The following is a 23,357-nucleotide window of genomic DNA, read 5'->3' as shown; positions in this document are numbered from 1 at the left end:
ATTCAAAAAGATAATACAAGTACAAAATAACCATTACTAAAATTATAAATTATAAAAAACATCATTTGTACACATTTAAACTAAATCAATAACTTTCATACATAAAGTAATTACTACTAAAACTCCTTGAAACTTTTATCTACTATGACTAATAGTTCCTCATCCTTCTTAGATGTTTCTAAATCTATAACTTTATATGCTTTCTGTCAACATCCAATTTCGTACGGATAAAAAAAAATTGTTGTTTGACCTAGATAATAAGTAGGAAGAAAGTTTAAAAGAAAAAAAGAAAGAAAAAAAAATATATATATAATGAATATTTAATTGAGCATAAATAAATATTTTTTTTTTTACTTTTTATCTTATTTCAACTATATTTTCATCTTCTTTTTGTTTTGTTTTTGTTACAAATTAGTTTTACTTTTATTTTATTTTATTACTATTATTATTATTATCTTATATTATTTTAACCTTTATTTTAAATTTTTGTCTTATTTTATTTTATTCTTTCTCTTTATTTGATTTCATTTTTATTTAGTTTTATTTTATAATCTTTGGGTTTAATATGTTTTAATGTACTTTTATTTCTTTTTAGCTCTTTTTTATCTTATTCGTTTGTTTAAAAAAAAAAGGTTTTCCCTCGAGAATCACCACACGCAACCGCCCAACGTGAATCATCAATCTTTCCCTCTTCCAGCACGTTTTCTCTGCATTATGAGATCATAATGTCATGCAGAACCTTCATTTCATTTCATTGGAATCATCAACACCACCAACTGGCGAAAAAAAAAAAACAAAAAAACAACAACAAAAAGTCTACTCTCCTCCACCTACACACACAACTTCCAAACATCAGATAAGGAACAAATACAGAACAAGGGGAGAACAACAAGAAAAAGGAGCACGCAAAGGAGAACGAAGATAAAAGAAAAGGGCAAAAAAGAGGGGACGGGGAGTGTCGCGAGAAGAGGAGTTCCGAGCAGGAAAGGAAATAGCACCAAAAGGTAAGATCGCTACTTGAATCTTGCGTATTTGTGATTTGAAAAGTATTTGACCGGTTATGCGCTTGAACGAGTGTTGATTGTTAATTCTGGATTCCATGAAAGTTATTGTCACCTCCATTTGCATATACTTGTGCCTTGTATCTGAATAAAAGAAAATGATCAGAACTCACTTCAACCTGCAACCAGTATACATACACATGCAACCAGAATACATACACAAGAGCATATTTACATCCATCTGACCACAGCCCGTTTTACATTCCTCATTCCCCATTCCTCCAATCTGCACAAAACAACCAAAGCCAGAGAGCCTCTATATTACACACGTTATATTTTTTATTTCTTCTAATAGTTTAGTTTGTCATGAAATTCATCTGCATCTCCAATATATCTTTTATCTTATCATAACCTTTATCTAATTATTGTGTATATCAATTAAATATTTTTTATGTCTCACATTTGAATATTTCTATTATTTTTTAGGAAAATTATATTTTGACTATCATTTTTTGACTTCCATCTTTTACTCAATGAGGTGACTTAGTGTGAGCCATTAATTATTTCAAAAGAAAAGATAATGATGGTACATTAATCAATGATCTACACTAAGTCACGTTAAAAAGTAAAATATGAGAGTAAAAAAATGGGAGTCATAGTATCATTGTCCTATTTTTTAATATTTTTATTCATTGTATATTTTTCTTTCACATAAAAATGTTTAACCTAGGAATGTCAACAAAATTTGTACCTGCGGATATCCGCGGATAAAACTTGCATTGGGTAGGAAATTGATATTGAAAATGGATGTTCCCGGGTGACGGGTACGAATATTTTTTATACCCGTAAGTTAACAGGGCAAGTATCATAATATCTCTACCCACTATACTCTAATTTAAATTAAAATAAATAAATAATGATTAAAACATTAATACATTGATTTTGAATGAGTTATTTTTTATCAATTGATTTTAAAAAATCTCTATTTATTTGTAAAAAATTGTCATTCAACACTTTAAATGGGTTATTTGCATTTTGTTTGAAATTTATAACTCTTATGAATTGTATTTTTATTTGAAATTATGATTAAAAGTTGTTGTTAAGTATTAAAGTTTTCTTTTTGTAAATACTCGCGGATACCCATTGATATTAACAAAATATGCGGATACCCGAACGAATATGGGTATAGGTACATGACGGATTTTTTTTCAGCGGGTAGGGGTAGGGTACGTGGGAGCTATTACACCCGTTAACATCCCTAATTTAATCATCTCAATTTAAGTATTTAATAACATAAATATTTCATTTACTAGGCAATATAAAAAAATTATCTTTTTACTCTATTATTGTTAATTTTTGTTTCATTTGAAGAATTTATTTGTTTCGCTAAAACAATTTTCGTTATATTTCAACTATTAACTATCTTGGAGAACTATTTTTATTTTTCTATGTGCGATTTCATTCAATAATCTCTCAAATTGTTTATAACACACATTTGATATTTTTTTAATATTTTTATTTGTTGTTTATTTTTATCACTTAGAATACTATTTTGATATATTTTATATAATTATTTTTTATTTTTCAACTCATTATCGATCATAATATAAGTTTGTTACTATAATTATATAAATAAATTTTCTTTACTATAATATAAAAAATTAATGTTATTGCCATGACTTTTTTTTATATTAAAGTTCAAAAGATACAATATTTATGTTAAAATTTCATTATTATTAGTTTAATATTTGTTCTTTGCATTTTGCGTGATTTTGATAAAGTGATATATTATAATTTTTATTAGTGTATAAAAAATATATTTATTAGAATTTAAAAAATTGAAGTAAACAAATATTTAAAATATATTTTAATTTGAATATTTATTTTTCTTTTATATATTTTAATAAATATTTTAAAATTTTATCAACTAGGTTCATTAATTTTTACAAATTTAATAAATGTTTTGACTATCATGAAATTTTATTTGGTATTCTAATTTAAAATGTATATAATTATAATTTCTTTAAAAATATTTGATATTTAAGAAACAACAATGATCGTGACATTGAATATTTGATAATATTATGTTTTTTTTTAATTATTATTTTTATATTTATAAAAATCAATTAATTAATATTAAAACAAAACAGGTACAAATATAAGTAGAAAAATATACCCGTTGGTGGAGATGATATATTTTAAATTTGTGTAGTAGGATGATGATAATTTTTTTTTTATAAAAATAAATATGGGATAGTATCATCCCTGTCTGAATCGTTAGTTATTGGACCTATGTGGCTATGTTAACATACATAATTAAGTAGATTTCTTCCTATATCTTATTTTTTCTTCCTGTACCCTATAAAATGTGATATCCCTATTTTACCATTTTCCTTCTTTCTTCCCTCTCCTTCCATCATTTTTGTTGGGCATTCCGAATTTTGTACCTTGGTGAAAATCTTTTCCTTCAGTCTGTGCAAGAGGTGATAAATGCTTTTCTTGCGATGGGGGCTCCGTCAAGACATCGAGGTCAAATGAAATGAATTCCTCCAAATCATGTGTTCCATATTCAACGTTTAGAAAAAATTGTATTTTTAAATGTTCCAAAACAAACATTCCGACAGATATTTCCGAAATCTAAAATACTTTATAAAATACTTAATCTCAAGAACATTTTTATAGTTCAGAGTGGAGATATTTTAATATTTTAAATTAAGTATTTTGAAAAATATTTTCAAATTTAAAATCATCTTTTAAAGTACTCATTCTAAAACGTATCAAAAAATTACATTATTGAATGTTTCGAAAATTATTTTTGAATTCAAAAATATTTTTTCGAAACATTAATCCTGAAAAATTAAAAGAAAAAAGTGCAAAATTTTTTATTATGTTTTGAAAAAAGGTTGATCGACACTATTTTATAATTTTTCTAAATATAATAATTTTAACAAAAATTAATTTTTATATTTTTAAAAGAAAAATAAATAAATAGTTAGAAGGAGTGATATCAAATTATAATAACAAAAAATATGGAGTCACAATTTTTAAAGAGAAATAATTTGGTAATTGCATGTTTTATAGGGACGCAGAAAGAAAAAAAAAGGTGTAGGAAGAAATTACTCATAATTAGAATTAATTATAATAATGAGCGAGATAGGTACAATCATAAATCAGTTTTTTATTTTATTTTATTTCAATTTCTATCATCAATTATTAATTAAAATAAAATGTTGTTTTCATTCAGCATTGTCTTTATTAAATCGCTACTTTTTAATCACTATTGTTTATACAATATGTTAAAATGATTAATTTAAGAAAAAGAAAATGAGCACATCGAATGATGTTCATTTAACATCAATTAATATTTGATTATCAAATTTTTATAATCTTTAGAATTAATATAAACGATTTACCACTGTATATACGACAATTAATTACGATGATAAAAAAAATTTACTAAATCATTTTTTGTAACATGTCTAAAATGAATACCAACCTGATTAATCTTTTACAAATAATTTAAAAAATGGAGAAAATTGGACTCTAAACATAACTATATTATTATAAAAGAACTAAAAACAAAGTCATTTAATATATGATATATTCCTTAAAAGCTTTTTAAAAGAAAAATTACCTATATATTGTAATTTATTTAAAATTTACCCATTTTCATCATTTTCAAAAATTACCCTAAAATAATTTATTTTTATTGCTTTTTTTAATCAATTTTAATTGCATTAACCATAATAGTAACTAATTACAAAACTTTATTTTCCATTGAAGATGTAGTCTCGGTTAAACTTTTTTTTTCTTCGTGACAGTTAAATAAATCCATAAAAGAATTATTTGATTAAAATACATTTTTTTATTAATGTATTATATTAATTACATATGATTAATATATATATATATATATATATATATATATATATATATATATATATATAACTGCAACTTTGATGGTTAAACAACCAGTGCATATATATATTTTTTGAGAGAGCGAGGTGCAGAAGGCTAATATTAGAAAAATAATATTATGACATATTAACAACTTTTGATTTAACTTTTAATAAATAAAGTAGTTAAATTTGATAAGAAAATTATTAAAATAATAGTAGTAAGTAGTGATGTTGGTGTAAAGAAAAAAGAAGTTCTCAACGTATGAACTCCCATAAAATTTTGAGGTTAGGAATAATATGTTCATAATTTTTTTATTCTGCATATGATAGGTGTTACGGTTTTGGTATTTAAATAGCATAGTAATAATATGACAATATTTACGCAATAAAGTGGGATTAAAGGATAAGAAGAATTTAACGAGGAATGGTAGAAAAAAACTGTAAAGTCAGGTTTGGTGCTATGTTTGGCCTAATCATGTTGGATTGATTTCTTTGAGGTTTGAGTGCTAATGACAAATAATGATCAAAGTTTTTTTTCCCAGGTTTGGTGCTATGTTTGGCCCAATCTGCGTTTTGGGGGAAGAGGTTGGTGAATCAAATCACTCACGCAACGACACCTCAACGTAATATATACTCTTTCGCAAGTAGTGGTTGAGTGATTTGAGTGAAGTGAACTTTCCTACGATTATTCATAGCTACTACGTACCATTTCAGTATATATAAATATATACTCTCGCTCCTTCGTTACTACGCATTCCTTTTTCTTCCTCTCAGATCTCACAATGAAAGTTGTTTCAAACGGCATTGCGATCGTGTTCTCCTTCTGCATTCTTCTTGCCACAAGTTCCTTGGTAGAGGGAGATGTATCAAAGGATGAACACTCTTTGATTCATCCACCACCGCAAAATTTGCAGGGTCCTGGGAATACAAACAAAGGGATTAAGGATAGTGCGATTTATTATGACGGTGTAGGGGGCGTCCACGGATTCGGCGACGGTTCTGGATACGGCGGCGGTTATGGAAACGGCGGAGGTTCTGGATATGGCGGCGGTTATGGAAACGGCGGAGGTTCTGGATATGGCGGCGGTTATGGATACGGCAGAGGTTCCGGATATGGCAGCGGTGAAGGATTCGGAATTGGCACCGGGGGAGGAATCGGATTCGGCGGCCGTGATGGCATTGCAGTTGGTGGTGGCATTCGTGGGGCAACACACGTTCCGTGAAATGAATATAATTATATATAAGCATGAGAGATTATAAAAACAGGAGAGATAGAAAAAATAAATAAAAGTGCTGATTGGTGTTAAAAAAGAATGTCTAAAATGGTGCATGAATATGGCATGCATGCAAGCCAACAGTGTATATCATCATCTATTTGCGAAGATAAAATATTAAGTTACATATTTTAGTTACGTGCACCGTATTAATTAAAGTAGATGATGCTGTGAAACCAATTTAATTGGAATTTATGAATAATAAAAGGATGCATCAACATTTAATATATATTACAAGAATAAAAATGATAGATTTATGAAATTATATGATGCGATCAGAGAAGAAAGATAAAAAAAAGTATATAAATGAAGGTGGATATGCATCATTATTCTTTTAATTATATGGAAACGCTTGTTATGATATTCCATGCAGCACAACACAATATAAATAAGGAAAAACTGGTTTGCCACTGTGCTTAAATATATATATATATATATATATATATATATATATATATATATATATATATATATATATATATATATATATATATATAGTTTGACAGTCTTCTTTGATAATATAATAATATGTATTATAATTTTAAATTAAAAAATAATATAAGTACAATTAAAATATTATTATTTTAGAATGTTAATGACTATAGTTTTTTCTTTTTAAAAGAGATATGTGCGATTCTTTATGTGAGGACAGAAACACGAGAAAGTGTAGATTTTCATTGATAAATATATTTGTACAGATCCTTTTGCAAATAAGAGAAAAAGAAGTACGACATAGAATAAGCATTATGATAAAAAATAAAATAGAAGGAGGGCAAATTATAAAAAATAGTATATCTTATTAAGTTTATATTAAGTAATATATGAAAAAAAATTCAGCCATACATTTTTATCATATCTTATAATATTTTTTTTCTCATTTCTCAAACATATGGCATCGGGGTTAGAAATCTATAAATGCCTTTTCTTTAACATTGTAGTAACCCTATCACCTTTCTCTTATGTTCCATTTAGAAAATGAAGAGAATGAAAAATAAAATGTAGAAGGATATATTATAAAAGTTACTAGGAATAAAACCGTAACGTAAGAATAGATTCAACAATTAATTATTTTAAAATTCAACAAAATTATTATGGTAGTTTAGAATTGGATTTTTAATTAGCAATGCATATGCTGATAAAAAAAAGGAGTAGCAATGCATATGAGAATCTCAAAGAACATTTTAGTATATATGTTATATATATATATATATATATATATATATATATATATTAAATAAAAAGGAAATATATAAAATAAGAAAATTTTGGTCATTAAAATGTGTTTAATTTTAATTAACAAAAAATATTTTTAAAACTGTTTTTAAAATATAACTAAATATGACTGCTAAAAAATAGCTAGCAGAGAGTAGTCACATAACAAAATATAGTTTTGAAGAAGAATCGAAGAAAAAAATGAAAACAAAATATTCTTCATATACATCGAAGAGTTAAGTTTCTTGAGATGTTTTAGAAACTTAATTATTTACAACCATGTTAGACTTTACTGGTAAAATTAAAAAAAAAAAAAAGAAGAGGAAATTCATACTTTAAAGAGACACTTACTTTAAAAATAAATTTCAAAATACGATCAATTTTGAATGAGAAATGAATGAAATTGTTTTAGAAAATAGCTTCTGAAAAAGAGAGAAAAGAAAATTGAATGGGTGTTGAAATGGGTATGAGAACACATTTTTGTGTTCTCATTTGGAAGGACCACATGCATGCAAAAAAAGGGTCCATTCAATTTCCCGCGTTCCTAATCGGGTGCAAAATGAGCTCTCTCACATACATCAATCCTTTCCCTGTGAAAATTGTATCAATCTCCCTCGTCAAACACACTCAGACTTCATCTCATTCGTCACCATCTCATTGCAAACAGAAGCATTAATCACTAGCTATTGATATTGCATAATTAACCAAGGTATAGGAACAAGAAAAACTTTGCATAATCAAATAGGAAAGTTGTGTTTAATAATCAATATATTGTCAATTTAACTCCAGATACTCTCTACGTACCATTTTAGCAAAGTTTCTTCCCAACAAAAGCCGGGTCCATGTACCAATCTGTTGCTGAAACTTGGATTGGTAACTATCATAATGCATGCAATTTGACGTGTTGATCGATGGAGAGAGAGAGAGAGATAGAGTTGCGTGAAGAAGGGTGTACTGTGGAGAGGACATTGTTTGGTTGCTGCATTAATTGTATCAGAAGAAACCATTAATAGAGGCCACAGGAAGCTCAATGAATATGATAAACCCAATAATGCAGAACAAGTTTAAGACTACAATGTGTAATAGAAAAAGAGAAAAAAAAAATGTGCAGAAGCATTAGCACGGGGACAGAGAGACAACAGTGGTAAAGGAATAATAGGGAAAATAAAAAGCAGAAGGCAAGTGGTCAAAAACCCTGATATGCTATGTTATATTGAAACAGTGACTTCATTTCAGAGCGCGTAGGAGAGGAGGACAGTTGAGCAATTAAATCTCTCAGTTGAAGACAGGTAAGGCTCATTTACTTCTTCACAAGTGGCAGTTGAGTAATTTGAGTGAAATGATGAACCTCACTCTCACTTCTTATGCTTACTCTTTCACTATATATAACCTCACTCCTTCGTTGCACCAAATCACATTACTCGCTTTCACGTTCTCTTTCTCTTCTTCCCCGTTGTCTTACGATGAAAGTTGTTTCAGATGGCATTGTTGTCGTGTTTGCGTTGTGCATTGTACTTGGTTGTGGTTCGTTGGTAGTGGGGGAGGTGGCAGAGGTTAAGGATGACAAGCATTTGATTCACCCCCCTCATCTGTTGGGGCCTGGGATTATCAAGAGAGGGTTTAAGCACGGTGGACTTGGTTTTGGTGGCGGTTTAGGAGGAGGTGGTGGCTTTGGAGGTGGTGCCGGGGGAGGAGGTGGTCTTGGAGGAGGTGCAGGCGGCGGCGGCGGGTTTGGTGGAGGTGCTGGTGGAGGCCTTGGGGGTGGAGGTGGGCTCGGTGGTGGCGTAGGAGGCGGAGGTGGGTTGGGTCACGGTATTGGTGGTGGTGGTGGTCTAGGAGGTGGAGGTGGGCTTGGTCACGGTGTCGGTGTCGGTGGTGGTGGCGGACTTGGTCATGGTGGAGGCATTGGAGGAGGAGCAGGTGGTGGTGGTGGCTTAGGAGGTGGAGGTGGGCTTGGTGGTGGTGGTGGTTTAGGAGGTGGAGGTGGGCTTGGTGGTGGTGGTGGAATTGGTCACGGTATTGGTGGTGGCATTGGAGGAGGAGCAGGTGGTGGTGGTGGTCTAGGAGGTGGAGTTGGGCTTGGTCATGGTGTTGGTGGCGGCATTGGAGGAGGAGCAGGTGGTGGGCTTGGTCATGGTGGTGGTTTGGGAGGTGGAGCAGGAGGCGGTGGTGGTTTGGGAGGTGGTGCAGGAGGCGGTGGTGGTTTGGGAGGTGGTGCAGGAGGCGGTGGTGGTTTAGGAGGTGGTGCTGGCATTGGAGGGGGAGCGGGTGGTGGTTTAGGAGGTGGTGGTGGTGCTGGAGGAGGAGCTGGTGGTGGCGTTGGACTTGGTCATGGTGTCGGAGGAGGCATTGGAGGAGGAGCAGGTGGTGGTGTAGGAGGAGGCGGCGGAGCTGGCGGCGGAGGTGGGTTTGGTGGTGGAGGTGGGGTTGGAGGTGGTGTAGGTGCGGGAGGAGGGTTTGGAGCTGGAGGTGGAGTTGGAGGAGGGGTTGGAGGAGGAGGAGGTGGTGGATTTGGTGGCGGCTTTGGAATTAGTGGTGGATTTGGTGGCGGCGGTGGTGCTGGATTTGGTGGTGGAGTAGGGGGTGGCCACTAAGTAAAGAGTGTTGATAAAAGCTGGTGTGCAAGAGTCACTGAAATTGTTTTACCCATTCAATGTTTTCTGTTAAAGAAAAAACAGTTAATGCTCATAAGATTTGAATTAAGTTATATTTCAGTGGTTTCTACTCTTGTGTATCAGATGCTATGCTGTATACTTGTTTCTATTTTATTTTATGCATGGGAAGCAAAGCTTTGTAGGTTGTAACCAATGATGCATATTCTCACTACTAATTTTTGCCAATAATATTATAATTTTACGGCGGTGTTTGTTGAATAAATGTGTATCATGGTCTTCAGTTTGTGTTCTTCTTTTGACAGTTAAACTTCCAAATTTGAGATATGATCACACATCTTGTTGTGCATTAATTGATTTCTTATGACCCTGCTGGGTATGTGATCCAATTGAAAAATCAAACATGGCCCGTGACAACAGTATCTGAGGGTCATACATCAATGAAAAGCAGATCAAACACATAAATGAAAAGGACACGAAGAATAAAAGCAGAAAAGTTTGATTCAATAGTCATATTCCTAAAGCTAAACACCAGTTCAGGCAAAATTCCATGATAACCCTAGAAGCTAATCACTAGAGACAAAACGATCTACAATTAAGTGAGAAAAAAGTTGCTTCAGGATCCCATTTCAAGCTTCATAACAAAGTATCTAACAAAATGTCACTATTAATAGGGTGTTTCCTAAATAGTTTAGATAAGTCTGAAGGAAATGGTGGGAAGAATCAAGCCACAATAATAATTTTTTTTTTTAATATAATATTTTTTTTGAATATAATAATGCACTTAACAATGACTAAAGAAGTTTCTGAATAAATTAAAACAACGAAAAAAGTTACACATGATTATATATTTAATTAAATACAATTCCTAATTACGATTTTTTTGGTTAATAGTTATTTTAAAGATTATGTGAACATTAATACTTGATTAATCAGCCGTCAAAAGAATTATATTTGGAATAAATAATCATTAGATTGTATTCGAAATTTATAGGATTAATTATATTTTTGCGCACACCGTTTTTGTTATCGTAACGTAACTATGGGGAATGAAAATGACGGAATGAATAATGTAATATTGATCCCTACATATATACCCTTACCTCGCACTCTGAAGCCACAGGGTCACAGGTTCTGATTCTGCGTGTGGGAAGAACAACGCCTGAAAAGTTAGTTAAGAAGAGAGAGAAGGTGTGTGTGTGTGTGAGAGAGAGAGAGATAACTGCTTTCGCGATGCAGAGTCTGCAGCAGAAGGCATCTGAATGGAGTGGAGTTTCCACAGATGATGCTTTTGCCATCGACGACGGCGATTTGTTTCACACTCTCGGCCTCCAAACCTTCGTTACACTCTCAACCAATTTCTACAACAGGTTAGCTAGGTCATACTTTTGTGTTTTATTTTTTTGTTTAAATTGTTGATGATTGAGTTCAGTAGTTTTGATTTGGGGATTCTTCGATGGTTAGGGTATATGATGATGATGAAGAATGGTTTCGTTCAATATTTGGGAATTCAGACAAGGAAAAGGCAATTCAGAACCAGTACGAGTTCCTCGTCCAGAGGATGGGAGGTCCTCCTCTCTATTCTCAAAGAAGAGGTTCATTTTCTTCCCCTGTTTCTTCCAGAGAGTATATAATTTCTGTACTTCACGTAGTTTTGTAGAGTTTTGGAGTCGTTTTCACATTAAAGAAATTCAAGCATTCCACATTAAATTCTACGAAGTACACTGAAAGTGAAAATTGATATATAATTTGAAATAAAAATAATTTTAAATGTACTGCACATTAAATTTAACTCACTTTAAATTAATGATGAATTAATTTTACGTCTGATTTTATATTATATAATCCACTTTATTAGTTGAAAAACATGGTTAACCTAATTTATGAAATGTTAGGAAAAACATTGATATGATTATGATCTATCTTGTGTAAAGGATAAAAAATTCTTGGACAAAAAAATTAATGAAATTCAGGACTACCTAATTTGTTGGATGAAAAGAAAAGTGGCTTCTTATGGAAGACCCTGAGCAGGTGCAGTTTAAACCTCTTGGTATATAAATTGTAGGGCACCCTGCTCTAATTGCACGACATCGACCATTTCCTGTGACACATGAAGCTGCTGAGAGGTGGCTACATCATATGGGACAAGCATTGGACAGTACCTCAGCTATAGATGATGATTCAAAGATGAAACTCATGAACTTTTTCAGGTTTATTTTCTTTCCCACTGCCTCTTCAGATAACAAAAATTGATATCCATAACAACACTACTTTTTCAGGCACACTGCATATTTCCTTGTGGCTGGAGTTGAACTAAAGGATCAACACCATCACACACCGTGTAAGGATTCTGCCCTGAAGCAACACCCTTGTAAAAACTTTTAGTATTTTTTCTTTGTACCATATATCGTATCAGATGTCAATTTCACTGTTGACATAAAAACTTTCAGATCATATATATATATATATATATATATATATGAACATGAAGTTGAGCTAAAGGATCAAAAAGCATCACAGACCATGTAAGGATACTGCACTGAAACAACACCCTTGTAAAAACTTAGTATTTTCTTTGTACCATATAGAGAAGAATAAGGTATCATATAAAACTTTTAGATTGTGTTTGCTTTTGTGTGTCTTGCTGAAGAATGTCGGCGAACTGTTTATTTTTCTATTAAAATTTATAAGATGGAAATGAAAGAATTTCCATACTTGCTATCCAAAGAAAATTAAAATTAAAGTCACCATCGTAGGTTAAAAAAAAATAGAGAACAGAGTGAAGAAAATTATTTCATTTAAGGTAAAGAAATGTAGTTTCCCTAATATTCTTATGTATCCCATCCATGAAAAAGAAGAAAAAGTTTTTCTTTGACATCCTGAACTCCAAAATGGTCCTACGTCCTTCTTACTCCAATCATTTCTTCACCACCTTCAAATTTTCTTGAATTTTTCATATTGCCCTTTTAATTTTGGCGGGTAGGTAAATAAAAAAAATTAATTACTCTATTTAATACCTCACCAACATGCACCACTAGCACTTTACACTTATAAATTAATTAAAAAAAAATCTAAATTTAAATAAATCAGATTTTGAAATACGGTTCTGAATATTTCTGAACTTCAAAATTCGATTCTGAAAAATTTTAGATCCTGAAATTCGGTTCTAGAAGTTTCTGAATTTCGAAACCTGATACTAAAAATTTATGGATTTCCAAATCTGGTTCTGAAAATTATTGGGATTTCTAAATTCGAATCTAGAAATTTCGAAATCCGATTATGAACATTTTCAAATTTCTAATTCTGGAAATTTTCGGATTTCAAAATTCAATTTTGAAAATTTCCAAATTTTGAAATATAGTTCTAAAAATTTCTAGATTTCGAAATCCATAAATTACCAAATTTTGAAATCTAATTTTGAAATTTTTTATATTTTGTAATATATATATATATATATAATTTTTTTTAATTCTTTTCTTTTTTCAATTTCTTGTAATGTTAGTTATTTTAGTTTAATTTATTTTTTAATTTTTTTAATATATTATATACAAATAAAATTAAAAAAATAAAACAACCATAAAAATTTAAAAAAATAGCTTAAGCATAATTATTAGATAATTTAAAATAAAACAATAAATAAAAAGCACACCAAAAAACAAATTAACTAATAAATTGACGAATTTCAAAATTTGATAGTTTTTAGAAACAAAGTTCATCGGTACACCGAGATCCGATGCATTTTGATTTGAAACGAATTAATTTTTGTGTACTGGATTTCAATATTCAATATTTTCTAAAAATAGATTCCACTTGTACACCAGATTTTGGAATCCAGTGCATCTTAAATTGGAAAATGGATTTTGAAATCCGAAAGTTTATTAGTTTGGGATGTGATGTGAGGCGGAGGTGAATAAATAGGAAAGAGGAGAGATAAAAGGGTAATTAATTTTTATTTGTCAAAATCAAAAGAGCATTATGAAAAATTGAAAGATTTTAGAGGTGCAGAGAAGAAAACCCCATTGTTTGGAGGTGCATGAAAAAGCTCCCATTTATGTGGTTCCGAATGATATGGGTCTTTTTCTTCTGCACCCCCTGCTATACACCTGTACTCACAAAAGTCTAAAAGACCTTGTCCCTACCTCAAGCACCCTCTGCATTCTTTGAGAGGAGGAAATAAAAGAGAAATTTATTTTAGAAAGTTCGTCCCAAAAAGTATCATATATGTATTAAAAAGTTTGTTTTCAAAATCTCATTTCACACGATGCATCTCCTATATTTGAAAATGTTGTTTCGAACAACTTCTTTTTGAGGTTATTTCGTAAGGTATTATATATATACTTTAGAAAGTTTGTACTAAAATTCTGTTATGGAAAACTTATTTCAAAATGTACTTGATATGTTCGGAAAATGTATTTTAGAAATTGTATTATAAAATCTTATTCTAAAAATGTTGTTATGAAAATCATGTTGTTGGCCTATACATGAAGTGGGCATATCTAAACCTAGAGGATGGGGCCCAATCCAGTATGATATTTTTTCTCATGCTTAATGTATAAACCAATATGTAGTAACTCTCCACACCTATGATGGATGGATGATGTATAAATATTTTGATTTGGATCAAGTATTTTTATTTGATATTTTAAAATACTTTATCGATATTTATTATCTAAATTATAAAATTATAATTGACTATAAAAAGATATGACAAATTTTAGTGACAAAAAATAAATAGTCACTAACCAATTTAGGTAACAATTTATAAACTAAATATTATTGACAACTAAAATAATTCAAAAAATTATAATTGATCTATAAATTGTTAACTAAAATAATTTTTATTATAAATTAATTGCTACCATTAGCTACAAATGTTTTAATTTGGATTCGCATAATAACAATTATATATTTATTATGTTTTTAAAAATTATTGTACATTTTTCAATATTCATATATCACGTATCTACAAATTTTAAAATATCACGTATCTGATAGACATATCGTATCCTTGCATCATAGTTACAAACCAACCAAAAAGCGAAGTGATAATGCACAAAACACAATGTTATCACAAAAAAAAAAAAATATAGATGAGTTATGACAATAAAAAGAAAACAATAAATACAGTTAAAAAGTTTGTAATATAAATGTTATGACAATGAAAATGATTTTAAAAAATATATATATAAAAAGATTATGAGTACAAATGAAAATAGTGTCCTTTAAAAAATGTTAGAATATATGAGTACAAATGATAAAAAGGATAAAAGATGTCAGAGGTTTTTGAAGCATTGTAGCTGTTAAGATTCTAAATTCAAGTTAAAGCAATTATATTTTATTTCACATGAACTGTACTTTCAACTTTCGGTGTTCATATATCCCAAATCAACTCACTAATTATGTTGCTTTTTTGTGAAAAAGTATTATGATTATGCTATTCTTTGTTCTAAATCCTTAAAAAGTTGTTGTAATCAATGGTCTAGTTCACGTGCAGTACCACACAAAGTTTTGAGCCTTTCAGGCTATTAAACTTTACCATTTTTTTTTTACCCATTTTAATCATCCTCTAAAATCACAAATTAGAAAAAATATTCTTACGCAATATTATATATATATATATATATATATATATATATATATATATATATATATATATATATATATATATATATATATTACATTAGACTACAAAGACAAGTAAAAAAAATAATTTAATTAAATTTTGAGTCTTCATAAAATTGTTAAGTATTTTCAATTAATTTTTGTAAAAAATAAATATAAAAATTATTATTATGTTTTTTTAATCAAATCTCTATTCTTAATTAGAGTCAAATAATTATTTAATGTTATAATATCAAATATATAATACTGTGAATTTCAAGAATATAAAAAATAAAATTCTAAAATTTCAATTATTTTATGTTTTTTTTATATATTAAATAATAAAAAATCAAATTAATAATTAAAAAATATCAAATAATGATGATAAAAAATATAATTTACAATGAAAACTGAACTGAAAAATATAATATTAGATAAAACAAACTTTTAAATAAAAATTCAATTAAAAATACTTAATTATAAGAAACTTATAGAATTTAAGTAAGTAATTTTTTATATTTTTTTAGACAAAGATAGTAACATTCTTCGTAGAAAATCAGATTTATATTACTCTAATCGAAAGATGTATAACGAAAATTAAATTAATTAATTTTGAAATGATCTAAATCCAAAATTTTGAAATGATTTAATTTTAAAATTTATTGAAAATTACGAGTAAAAGTATATTTAACCTTTGATTTCATCTATATAACATTAACCCATATTTGATTTTATCGGATACAACATTATTCTAATTTAATTAATAGTTTCACACAATCTTATCGATATTGAAATTCTTAAAATAAATTCTTACCCTTCAGAGTCTTATCTCAACAGAAATATGGGAATCTTACAAATAAAATAACAAATAACAGTTGCAACATTACAGTTTCATCTAAAAGCTATAAAGTAGTTTAAAAGAATGTTTGCTCTCATGTATGAAATATCCAAATTGAAGTTTGACACAAGAAAAAGAGAGACTTTTTTTTTTTTTTTTATTAAAGTGTTTTGGAATTTACCTCAACTACAAACGAAAGTAAATTTAAGGCTATTTTTAAACAACAGTTATTATTTTCAAATAATATAGTATTTATTCGCTGCTAATTATAATTTTTTTCATAAAACCCTATTCACACAGGCTTCTTAAACTTGTTTGCCTATATTTTTAGTGAAAACTCTATGTTTAAAAACATTATAGTACATAAATTTTCAGCAAGAAAAACTCAAAAAAAATTTAATATTTTTTTATGTAGGAAAAAAACTTATGCTGCATATCGTATTTTTGTGAGTGGATTAGCTAGGATTAATATTTGGTAAATTTCATGTAAGTTTGAAACATAATTTTCATTTTTAACTTTCAAAAATGAATGTGCAAGATTTTTACATTTTCAGATATTAAGATAGTAGTTTGTCCCAGAAATTATAAAAACTTAAGATATAAAACAACTTCTCTGTACTAATGGGACCGGAGTTTCGTCAGATTTTCATTAAAGTAAGGCACAAAAGTTTGAAAGTTGAAACATTCAAGCTATGATTTTTATTTATTCATGACATGCAATTTCCCTTTCATTGCAATAATGAAGTCAACCATCAACAACCAAACATTATTGAATTGACATGTACTGAATTACAATCACAAAAATCAGAAGCTAAGATCAAAACTCTACAATGGTTAAGGGTCATGGTGCAATCCAAATAAATAAACGTGAAATAACAAATAAATAAACTCTAAAACTATGTATGCATAATTGTTTTCTAATAAATAACCTACAGTGCAAAAATCATGAGTTGATTCAATCTTTTAACCAGAACAGTATCAAAAGCTAAAAACAGAGAAGCATTTAGCCATGTGCAACCGAATTGCACAGATGGACTCTGAAATAAGAAAAAGAGAATGAGACAAGTTTTTTTACATTTCTGATCATAGAGAATAGTTACAGGTAGCTGTGGCACTAAGTACAAAACTCAGATGCAGTTTTACACATCAATGAAACTCCAATTCTGATTGAAAGACAATACCAGAAAAAACATAATGAAATGTATCTAAGTTTTTGTTTTTGCATGAGGTTGTCTCTCAATCCAACAAATGTTTTGGTGGCAAGATTCTAGATGGATCAGCAAACCTAGCTGAGAAGGAACGAGGGAGGTTGTCTGGTTCCATCCACCCCATTCCTTGATCAAAGTTCATTGAGTATGTCTGTGGATCATAAACACCCTCCATTGAAGTTGGAGAACTGAACACTCTTTTCTTATCTGCTGATCTTTTCAGTTTTCTCCAAAGCATCTGCCACACTGTTTTTGTGCCATCATAGTGAGGTTTTGTGTAGCTCCGACCTAACTTGATGTCTTGTGTCCTTTGACTTCTTGAACCAAACCAGTACTTCTTCACATCCATTTGATGAGATTTCCAAGTTCTTCTTCACACCTAAAGCTGCAAATAAAGATGAGATTTTCTATATAGGCACCAAGTATGCAGAGGCAAAGTCACATGCAGAGTGAAGGAGCTTCTGCATACAAGGATGTGTATTATTGGGGACAAAAGATGGGGTTTTTCACTGACCCTTTTGGTCCTTTCTTTTTAGGCTTTTCAGAGCCTAACTACCCTGTTTTAAATGTGAAGTCCCTTTGTTTAAGATTTGGTATTTTTAATGTTATCTCTAATATAATAATATGTTGGGTGACATTAAGTCTGAACCGCCGCCAACCATGACAGGAAGCAGTTTGGATTCTAGAACAGACGCATGTGACAACCACATTGGAAGAAAAAGATAAGTCTCTATGTGCCAAAATAAAACAGCCAAAAGAGTCATTGTTTGGTAGCTGCCTAACTCTCCCTCTGTGTTCTCACTTGGATTGGATCCTTTGAAATGTCATAAAAATATTAGGTTTTATCAAGAGTGACACCTCTCAACTTTATTCATGACACCTCATTTTATGTTTCTGTCATCTTGTGTTTTCTTGTTGTACCATCACAAGATGGAATTCCAAATGATGTTATTCTATGACATATATTCCTTTCATAAATTTCAGATGTACTGTGCTGAGAGCATCTTTTGGGGAATTTAAGCTTTTCTACCAATTTTTATATGGCAAAAGCAAATACATCTGCTACAGATTTGATTTCATTTCCACCTTTATTTTTCAACAGTAAAGGGTAATAATATACAGTCTTCTATGACTATACAGTTTTCATGATTTAGATAAATAAAAGTCAGTAACATGACAAGTCACAACATACGACTAAAGTGAATGAAGATAATGATATTTTTTTTTTGTTTTGATTTGGACTAAGTGGGTTGAATAAACTTGCAGGACCAATAAATCACTGTCATGACGCAACTACCAATATATTTGCTCATGCAAAATGCGTACATAAACAAAGGATGGTTAGAACTTGAAAAGCTGAGGCAAAATTTTCACACAAGATTGATGATTCTGCACGTCAAGCTAAAATATGAACGCCTTCTTGTGTGAGGACAATAACACACACTACATAGGTTCGGAATACATAAACTAAACTTCACAAAAGTGGACAAAAAAACTTGATTTTCATGCACCACCACCCCGTGACTGTGTGATTGATTTCAGTTTCTCATAAGCATCAAAACAGGCATGAGAATAGTCTGATAAAGCACGGAAGAGTTCAGGCAAGCGAGTTTTGAAACTCTGTAGTGATTTCTCTCGAACCTGAACACAATGTTTTTGGTGAGATTCAATTTCCTCTTCTAATTTCTTCTGCAAGCTCTCAACAACAAATTGTCTCTCCGAGACAGGGTTGTTTGTGTTCACTTCCTCTCCTCTTTCATGTTCTGCTTCTTCAGGCCCCTTCCGCAGTAAATGCTTCTGGTACCATTCCTCAAAGGCTTGTTTTTTCTTTAAGTATTCCTTTCTGGTTTCCTCACACCTCTCCTTCAACTTCATCTCTTCCTCCTGCTGAAGTATGATGGTCTTTATCACAGCAGCAAAGGAGGAAATAGCAGATTTGGCAAGCTCATCAGGAAGCTTGTCAACATAATCATGCCACGCGTGGAGAAGGTATTGGATTGGCGGATTCTGCACCTTCGGCGGCGATGATATTTTCTCTTTAAGGTTGCTTTCAATAGGGATGAGATTCAATTTTAGCCAGCTGTTAAGAGCTTTGATGTAATGCTTTTGTTGAGTCACAAGCTTCTCAAATTGTAAATGCCATTCTTGGACGACATTCCAAAGTTGCACGGTGCGTTCGTAATGATGCTTTGTTGTTTCCTTAGGAGCTTGAGAAATATCAAGTGATTTGAGATCCGTAACTATTTTCAGCTGGCTGTCATGATATGTGCACATGTGTTCCCACATATTTGCCATCCTGAAGAAAAAGCAAGTGGATTCACAATTAGGATCCATTAATGGTGCAAGAGAAAACAATCACAAGCCATGAATTAAAAATTCTGGATTCAGTTGTAGTAAGCATAAGAGCAAATTGAAAGCTAGGGATGTAAACATGTCATATTATTCTTATTTTAGTAATGAAATGTTCATCGGTCTACACACTCAGCAACAGAAAAAAGACAAAATAAAACAATTTAGTAGCAAAGCAAGATAAAAACAAAACACAAAAATACACGCTCAAAATTTAGGATCTAGTAGTAGCGTCTAGGCATTGAGAACAACTAGGAAACTATACATGTATAGTAACATAACTCTTATTAGTGATTAATTGTATTCTATAGTAAAAAAATGGACTTCAGTACCCAAGGTCAGAATTTAAATGGCTCATAAACTGCCAAGAACTAAACTTCATCATGAAAGGTTTTTTAAGGTTAAAAAACCAATTACTAGGATGCTGGATTATATTATGCTCCAATGTTTCACATTTGAAACTAATTTAGGTCTACAAGCTAGAAGTTTGGAACACTGCCAATCCTGAAAGAAAGTTCACAATAAAATATCAAATGCTACAGAATAGTACCATTGCATCTCTTAAAATTTCTTATGAGTAATACTTACTCAATAACAAGAGCCACAAGTTTTGGATACAGTTGAGCATCTCGAATCTGGTTCACTTCTGAAACTGTTGAGTCCATGGACTGCATGTCAACAATATATCTTGTATGCAAATGACTAACGGCTGCTTTAGTTTTTTCCAAGGATTCAGCGCTGGCACCACGCTTCTTCTGCTTGTTTAGAATTGCAACTTTTCTCTGATACTCGAACTTCATAAGCTCACCTTGCTGTTGACAAGGAGTAAAGTTTTGTGACTCAAAATCATAAATCAACAAAACATGAATACAAATATCAGAAAAAGGTACATGTAATGATAGTGTAAAGCATATTTACATTGTCATCTAATCACAAACCTTCATGTATGTTAAGTTCATAGACTTCAATAATAACTAGCTTAAAAATCATACTAATGATAATGTTTGAATGATTGACAACATAATTTTCTTTACACAGATAATGTCAAAATATTGAACTCAAAGAAAATATTAATACTATCAAGAATGAAAAAAATGAAACATAATGAAAAGGGTAGCAAGATCATGAACGTTGACACCTACCTTGACCTCTTCATAAAGTTTCTTTTCCCATGCCAACAACTTGTCCAAAACAGTGGCATGAGTTTCATACTCTTCGGAATCAATATCATCTTTCCCAGCATCCCCATTGGATACACCTTTGAACGACCTGTTCCAAGTTATGACGCGCATAACCCTAGCAGAATGATCAATGTGCCCTGTTCATATCACCACCACATGAAATTAAACAATCTCAACAATTCAACAAACTTCAAAACAGAAAGAAACAAATCACCCCTACCGCGATTATCAGCAAAATTGGAATGATAATGCAACCTAGTAGCCTCAAGCATCTTGGTAACTTCTTGAGCACTCTCGGAAGCCTTCAAAAAGTGATCATCAAGCACACCGAGAATCTGCATCAGAGTAACGGAAGGAACCACCTTTATCGCTCTCCTAAACTCAGCTGGAGCAGTTTTAGAATGCTCAATGTGCTTCTTTGCCTCACTTATCTCATCATGCTCTTCATGGATATTTTCGTGTACATGTTCCTGCACTTTCTCCGGGGTTTTAGGCTCAACCTCGTCTTCAACCACATTCTCCATTTTACCCTCATCATCACCATTATCATCATTATCGTTATTATCATCGTCATCATCTTCAGCATTGAGAGAAGCTCCAGGCATGTTGTCCACCATGAAGAAGTAATCCCAAGCCATGCCCTTAGACTCTGGCATCGGCGGCGGCGGTGTCTTCATCTCCGGCGACAAGGATCCGGCGGTTTTCTTCCCCGGCTTGGGGGTTTCTTCTTCCTCCTCCTCGGCGATGGTGAGCGGAACGGGGCTGCTGTGGTGCATGGCGCCGGCGGGCATGGTGGCGGCGCGCGTGAGCGGTACAGGGGAGAACTCGGGGAGCGGCGGGGGCGGGGGAGGAAGGGAGTCCTCGATGGGCGGCGGGGGTGGCGGCGGAGGGCCAGAGGTGACGGTGGGAGGATCGAGGGGCGGCGGAGGGTGGGGGTCGTGTGTCTCGCCGAGTGCGTAGTCGCTGAGGGCGGCGCCGGTGTTCTTGAGTGCGACGGCGTAGCCAGAATGGCCGGCGGCGAAGGCGTTGCGGGCGACGACGGCGTCCTTCATCAAGTTCTTGCGGTCCTTACAGCGTGACACGGATTCCTCGTTGTCTATTCGGGACTGTGCGCAACCCATTTCGGAAAAGTCGGAGGTTGTTGTTTCGGGAGGCAGAAATGTAGTACGTTGTCACAAAGAAGATGTGAATGAGTTTGGGATCGAAACGGTGTCGTATAGAAATCGGAAACGAGTTCTTGAGATCTCAGAGAAGCGCACAGGAGAGAGTGCGGTGTGAAGCAGAGAGAGTGAGTGAGTGTGCAGAGTGACACAGGAAAGGACACAGATTCGGTTATTCGCCGCGACTCTGAATTTTTATGCTACTCGCTCAATTTAGCTATGAGGTGTCCCCGTCGATACAATTTTAAAATAACGGTCATATTTCTTTTTCTTTTCTTAATAAAACTTTTTTCTATTTGAGTCTATTACAGATTAAATTGGTTATTAAAGTTTATCATATCTATTTATTATAATAATGAGGAAACACATTAAATTACAAGTTTTTTTAAGAAAATTAAAACTACAAAATAAAATATAGTTAAATATGACTGACTATGGAAAAAGGTTGTTAGGTGTTTTAATATGGAATTAACACCAGCTTATTTATTTATTTAGGCCTGGACATGTTTAAATTCCATTTTTGAATTGCATTTTCGAATACGAATTTCATTTTCAAATATAAATAAGTTTTTCTGATATATTACTCTGTCATATCCAACATCTTCTCCATCTAGGTTTTTAAATTTAAATTTGACTCCAATTTTGTCTCTCTTTTCTCTTAGATTTCTTTTGAACTATTTCACATATACCATTGTGGTAAAAAATATATTTAAATATGATATCAAATCAACTATAAATTATTTTGACTTATAAAAACGTCGTAAAATGTTAAAACTTCAAAGAGTATATGAGATTAAATAATGCTACAAATGAAACTGTAACAAATATCAGATAATTTGCTTATTAAATCTTAAATAGAGATGAAAATATGAATTTAAATGAAAATGATGATTGCATTATTGAAATATCAAACATCTTTTAATTGAAAATAATGAATCGTTTCTACTATCTTTGGTTCAATATATTTATCTTGAATTTGTGTTAAATATGATGTCTCTTATATTTATTTTTTTGATGATGGG

The 23,357-nt window shown here is 31.6% G+C and overlaps 5 protein-coding genes across 5 annotated transcripts; 3 read left to right on the top strand and 2 right to left on the bottom strand.

Moving 5' to 3' along the window:
- Positions 1-750: 750 nt before the first annotated feature.
- Positions 751-6,312, top strand: LOC114162736 (glycine-rich protein 5-like). Its single transcript, XM_028046698.1, has 3 exons — positions 751-1,004; positions 5,443-5,523; positions 5,675-6,312. Exon 3 carries the CDS (start codon positions 5,683-5,685, stop codon positions 6,121-6,123), a length of 441 nt encoding a protein of 146 aa, XP_027902499.1. The 5' UTR covers positions 751-1,004; positions 5,443-5,523; positions 5,675-5,682; the 3' UTR covers positions 6,124-6,312.
- A 2,472-nt stretch (positions 6,313-8,784) lies between these two features.
- On the top strand, positions 8,785-10,263 carry LOC114164457 (glycine-rich cell wall structural protein-like). Its single transcript, XM_028049132.1, has one exon. The coding sequence runs from the start codon at positions 8,850-8,852 to the stop codon at positions 9,978-9,980; it is 1,131 nt and encodes a 376-aa protein (XP_027904933.1). The 5' UTR covers positions 8,785-8,849; the 3' UTR covers positions 9,981-10,263.
- An 833-nt stretch (positions 10,264-11,096) lies between these two features.
- Positions 11,097-12,631, top strand: LOC114162573 (two-on-two hemoglobin-3-like). The gene is made up of 4 exons (XM_028046502.1): positions 11,097-11,368; positions 11,463-11,593; positions 12,064-12,208; positions 12,278-12,631. Exons 1-4 carry the CDS (start codon positions 11,232-11,234, stop codon positions 12,381-12,383), a joined length of 519 nt encoding a protein of 172 aa, XP_027902303.1. The 5' UTR covers positions 11,097-11,231; the 3' UTR covers positions 12,384-12,631.
- Positions 12,632-17,673: 5,042 nt separating this feature from the next.
- LOC114163708 lies at positions 17,674-17,994 on the bottom strand. Its single transcript, XM_028048002.1, has one exon. It carries the CDS (start codon positions 17,992-17,994, stop codon positions 17,674-17,676), a length of 321 nt encoding a protein of 106 aa, XP_027903803.1.
- A 936-nt stretch (positions 17,995-18,930) lies between these two features.
- Positions 18,931-22,522, bottom strand: LOC114164760 (nitrate regulatory gene2 protein-like). The gene is made up of 4 exons (XM_028049517.1): positions 21,396-22,522; positions 21,137-21,312; positions 20,583-20,806; positions 18,931-19,941 (listed from the first exon to the last, which is right to left on the bottom strand). Exons 1-4 carry the CDS (start codon positions 22,294-22,296, stop codon positions 19,149-19,151), a joined length of 2,094 nt encoding a protein of 697 aa, XP_027905318.1. The 5' UTR covers positions 22,297-22,522; the 3' UTR covers positions 18,931-19,148.
- Between the last annotated feature and the right edge of the window lie 835 nt (positions 22,523-23,357).

This window comes from Vigna unguiculata, chromosome 9 (genome assembly GCF_004118075.2).
Source record: "Vigna unguiculata cultivar IT97K-499-35 chromosome 9, ASM411807v1, whole genome shotgun sequence".
Taxonomy (NCBI): Eukaryota; Viridiplantae; Streptophyta; class Magnoliopsida; order Fabales; family Fabaceae; genus Vigna; species Vigna unguiculata.
This window is presented reverse-complemented; position numbering and strand designations above follow the sequence as displayed.

What these genes read in the sequence shown, in the direction of transcription:
- LOC114162736 (XM_028046698.1), top strand. Translation starts at nt 5,683, where the DNA reads ATGAAAGTTGTTTCAAACGGCATTGCGATCGTGTTCTCCTTCTGCATT.
- LOC114164457 (XM_028049132.1), top strand. Translation starts at nt 8,850, where the DNA reads ATGAAAGTTGTTTCAGATGGCATTGTTGTCGTGTTTGCGTTGTGCATT.
- LOC114162573 (XM_028046502.1), top strand. Translation starts at nt 11,232, where the DNA reads ATGCAGAGTCTGCAGCAGAAGGCATCTGAATGGAGTGGAGTTTCCACA. An exon ending in TCAACCAATTTCTACAACAG is followed by an intron (nt 11,369 to 11,462) that starts GTTAGCTAGGTC and finishes TTCGATGGTTAG; the next exon opens with GGTATATGATGATGATGAAG. An exon ending in AAACTCATGAACTTTTTCAG is followed by an intron (nt 12,209 to 12,277) that starts GTTTATTTTCTT and finishes CTACTTTTTCAG; the next exon opens with GCACACTGCATATTTCCTTG.
- LOC114163708 (XM_028048002.1), bottom strand. Translation starts at nt 17,994, where the DNA reads ATGGATGTGAAGAAGTACTGGTTTGGTTCAAGAAGTCAAAGGACACAA.
- LOC114164760 (XM_028049517.1), bottom strand. Translation starts at nt 22,296, where the DNA reads ATGGGTTGCGCACAGTCCCGAATAGACAACGAGGAATCCGTGTCACGC. An exon ending in CAATTTTGCTGATAATCGCG is followed by an intron (nt 21,313 to 21,395) that starts GTAGGGGTGATT and finishes TGATATGAACAG; the next exon opens with GGCACATTGATCATTCTGCT. An exon ending in CTTGTGGCTCTTGTTATTGA is followed by an intron (nt 19,942 to 20,582) that starts GTAAGTATTACT and finishes CTTTTTCTTCAG; the next exon opens with GATGGCAAATATGTGGGAAC.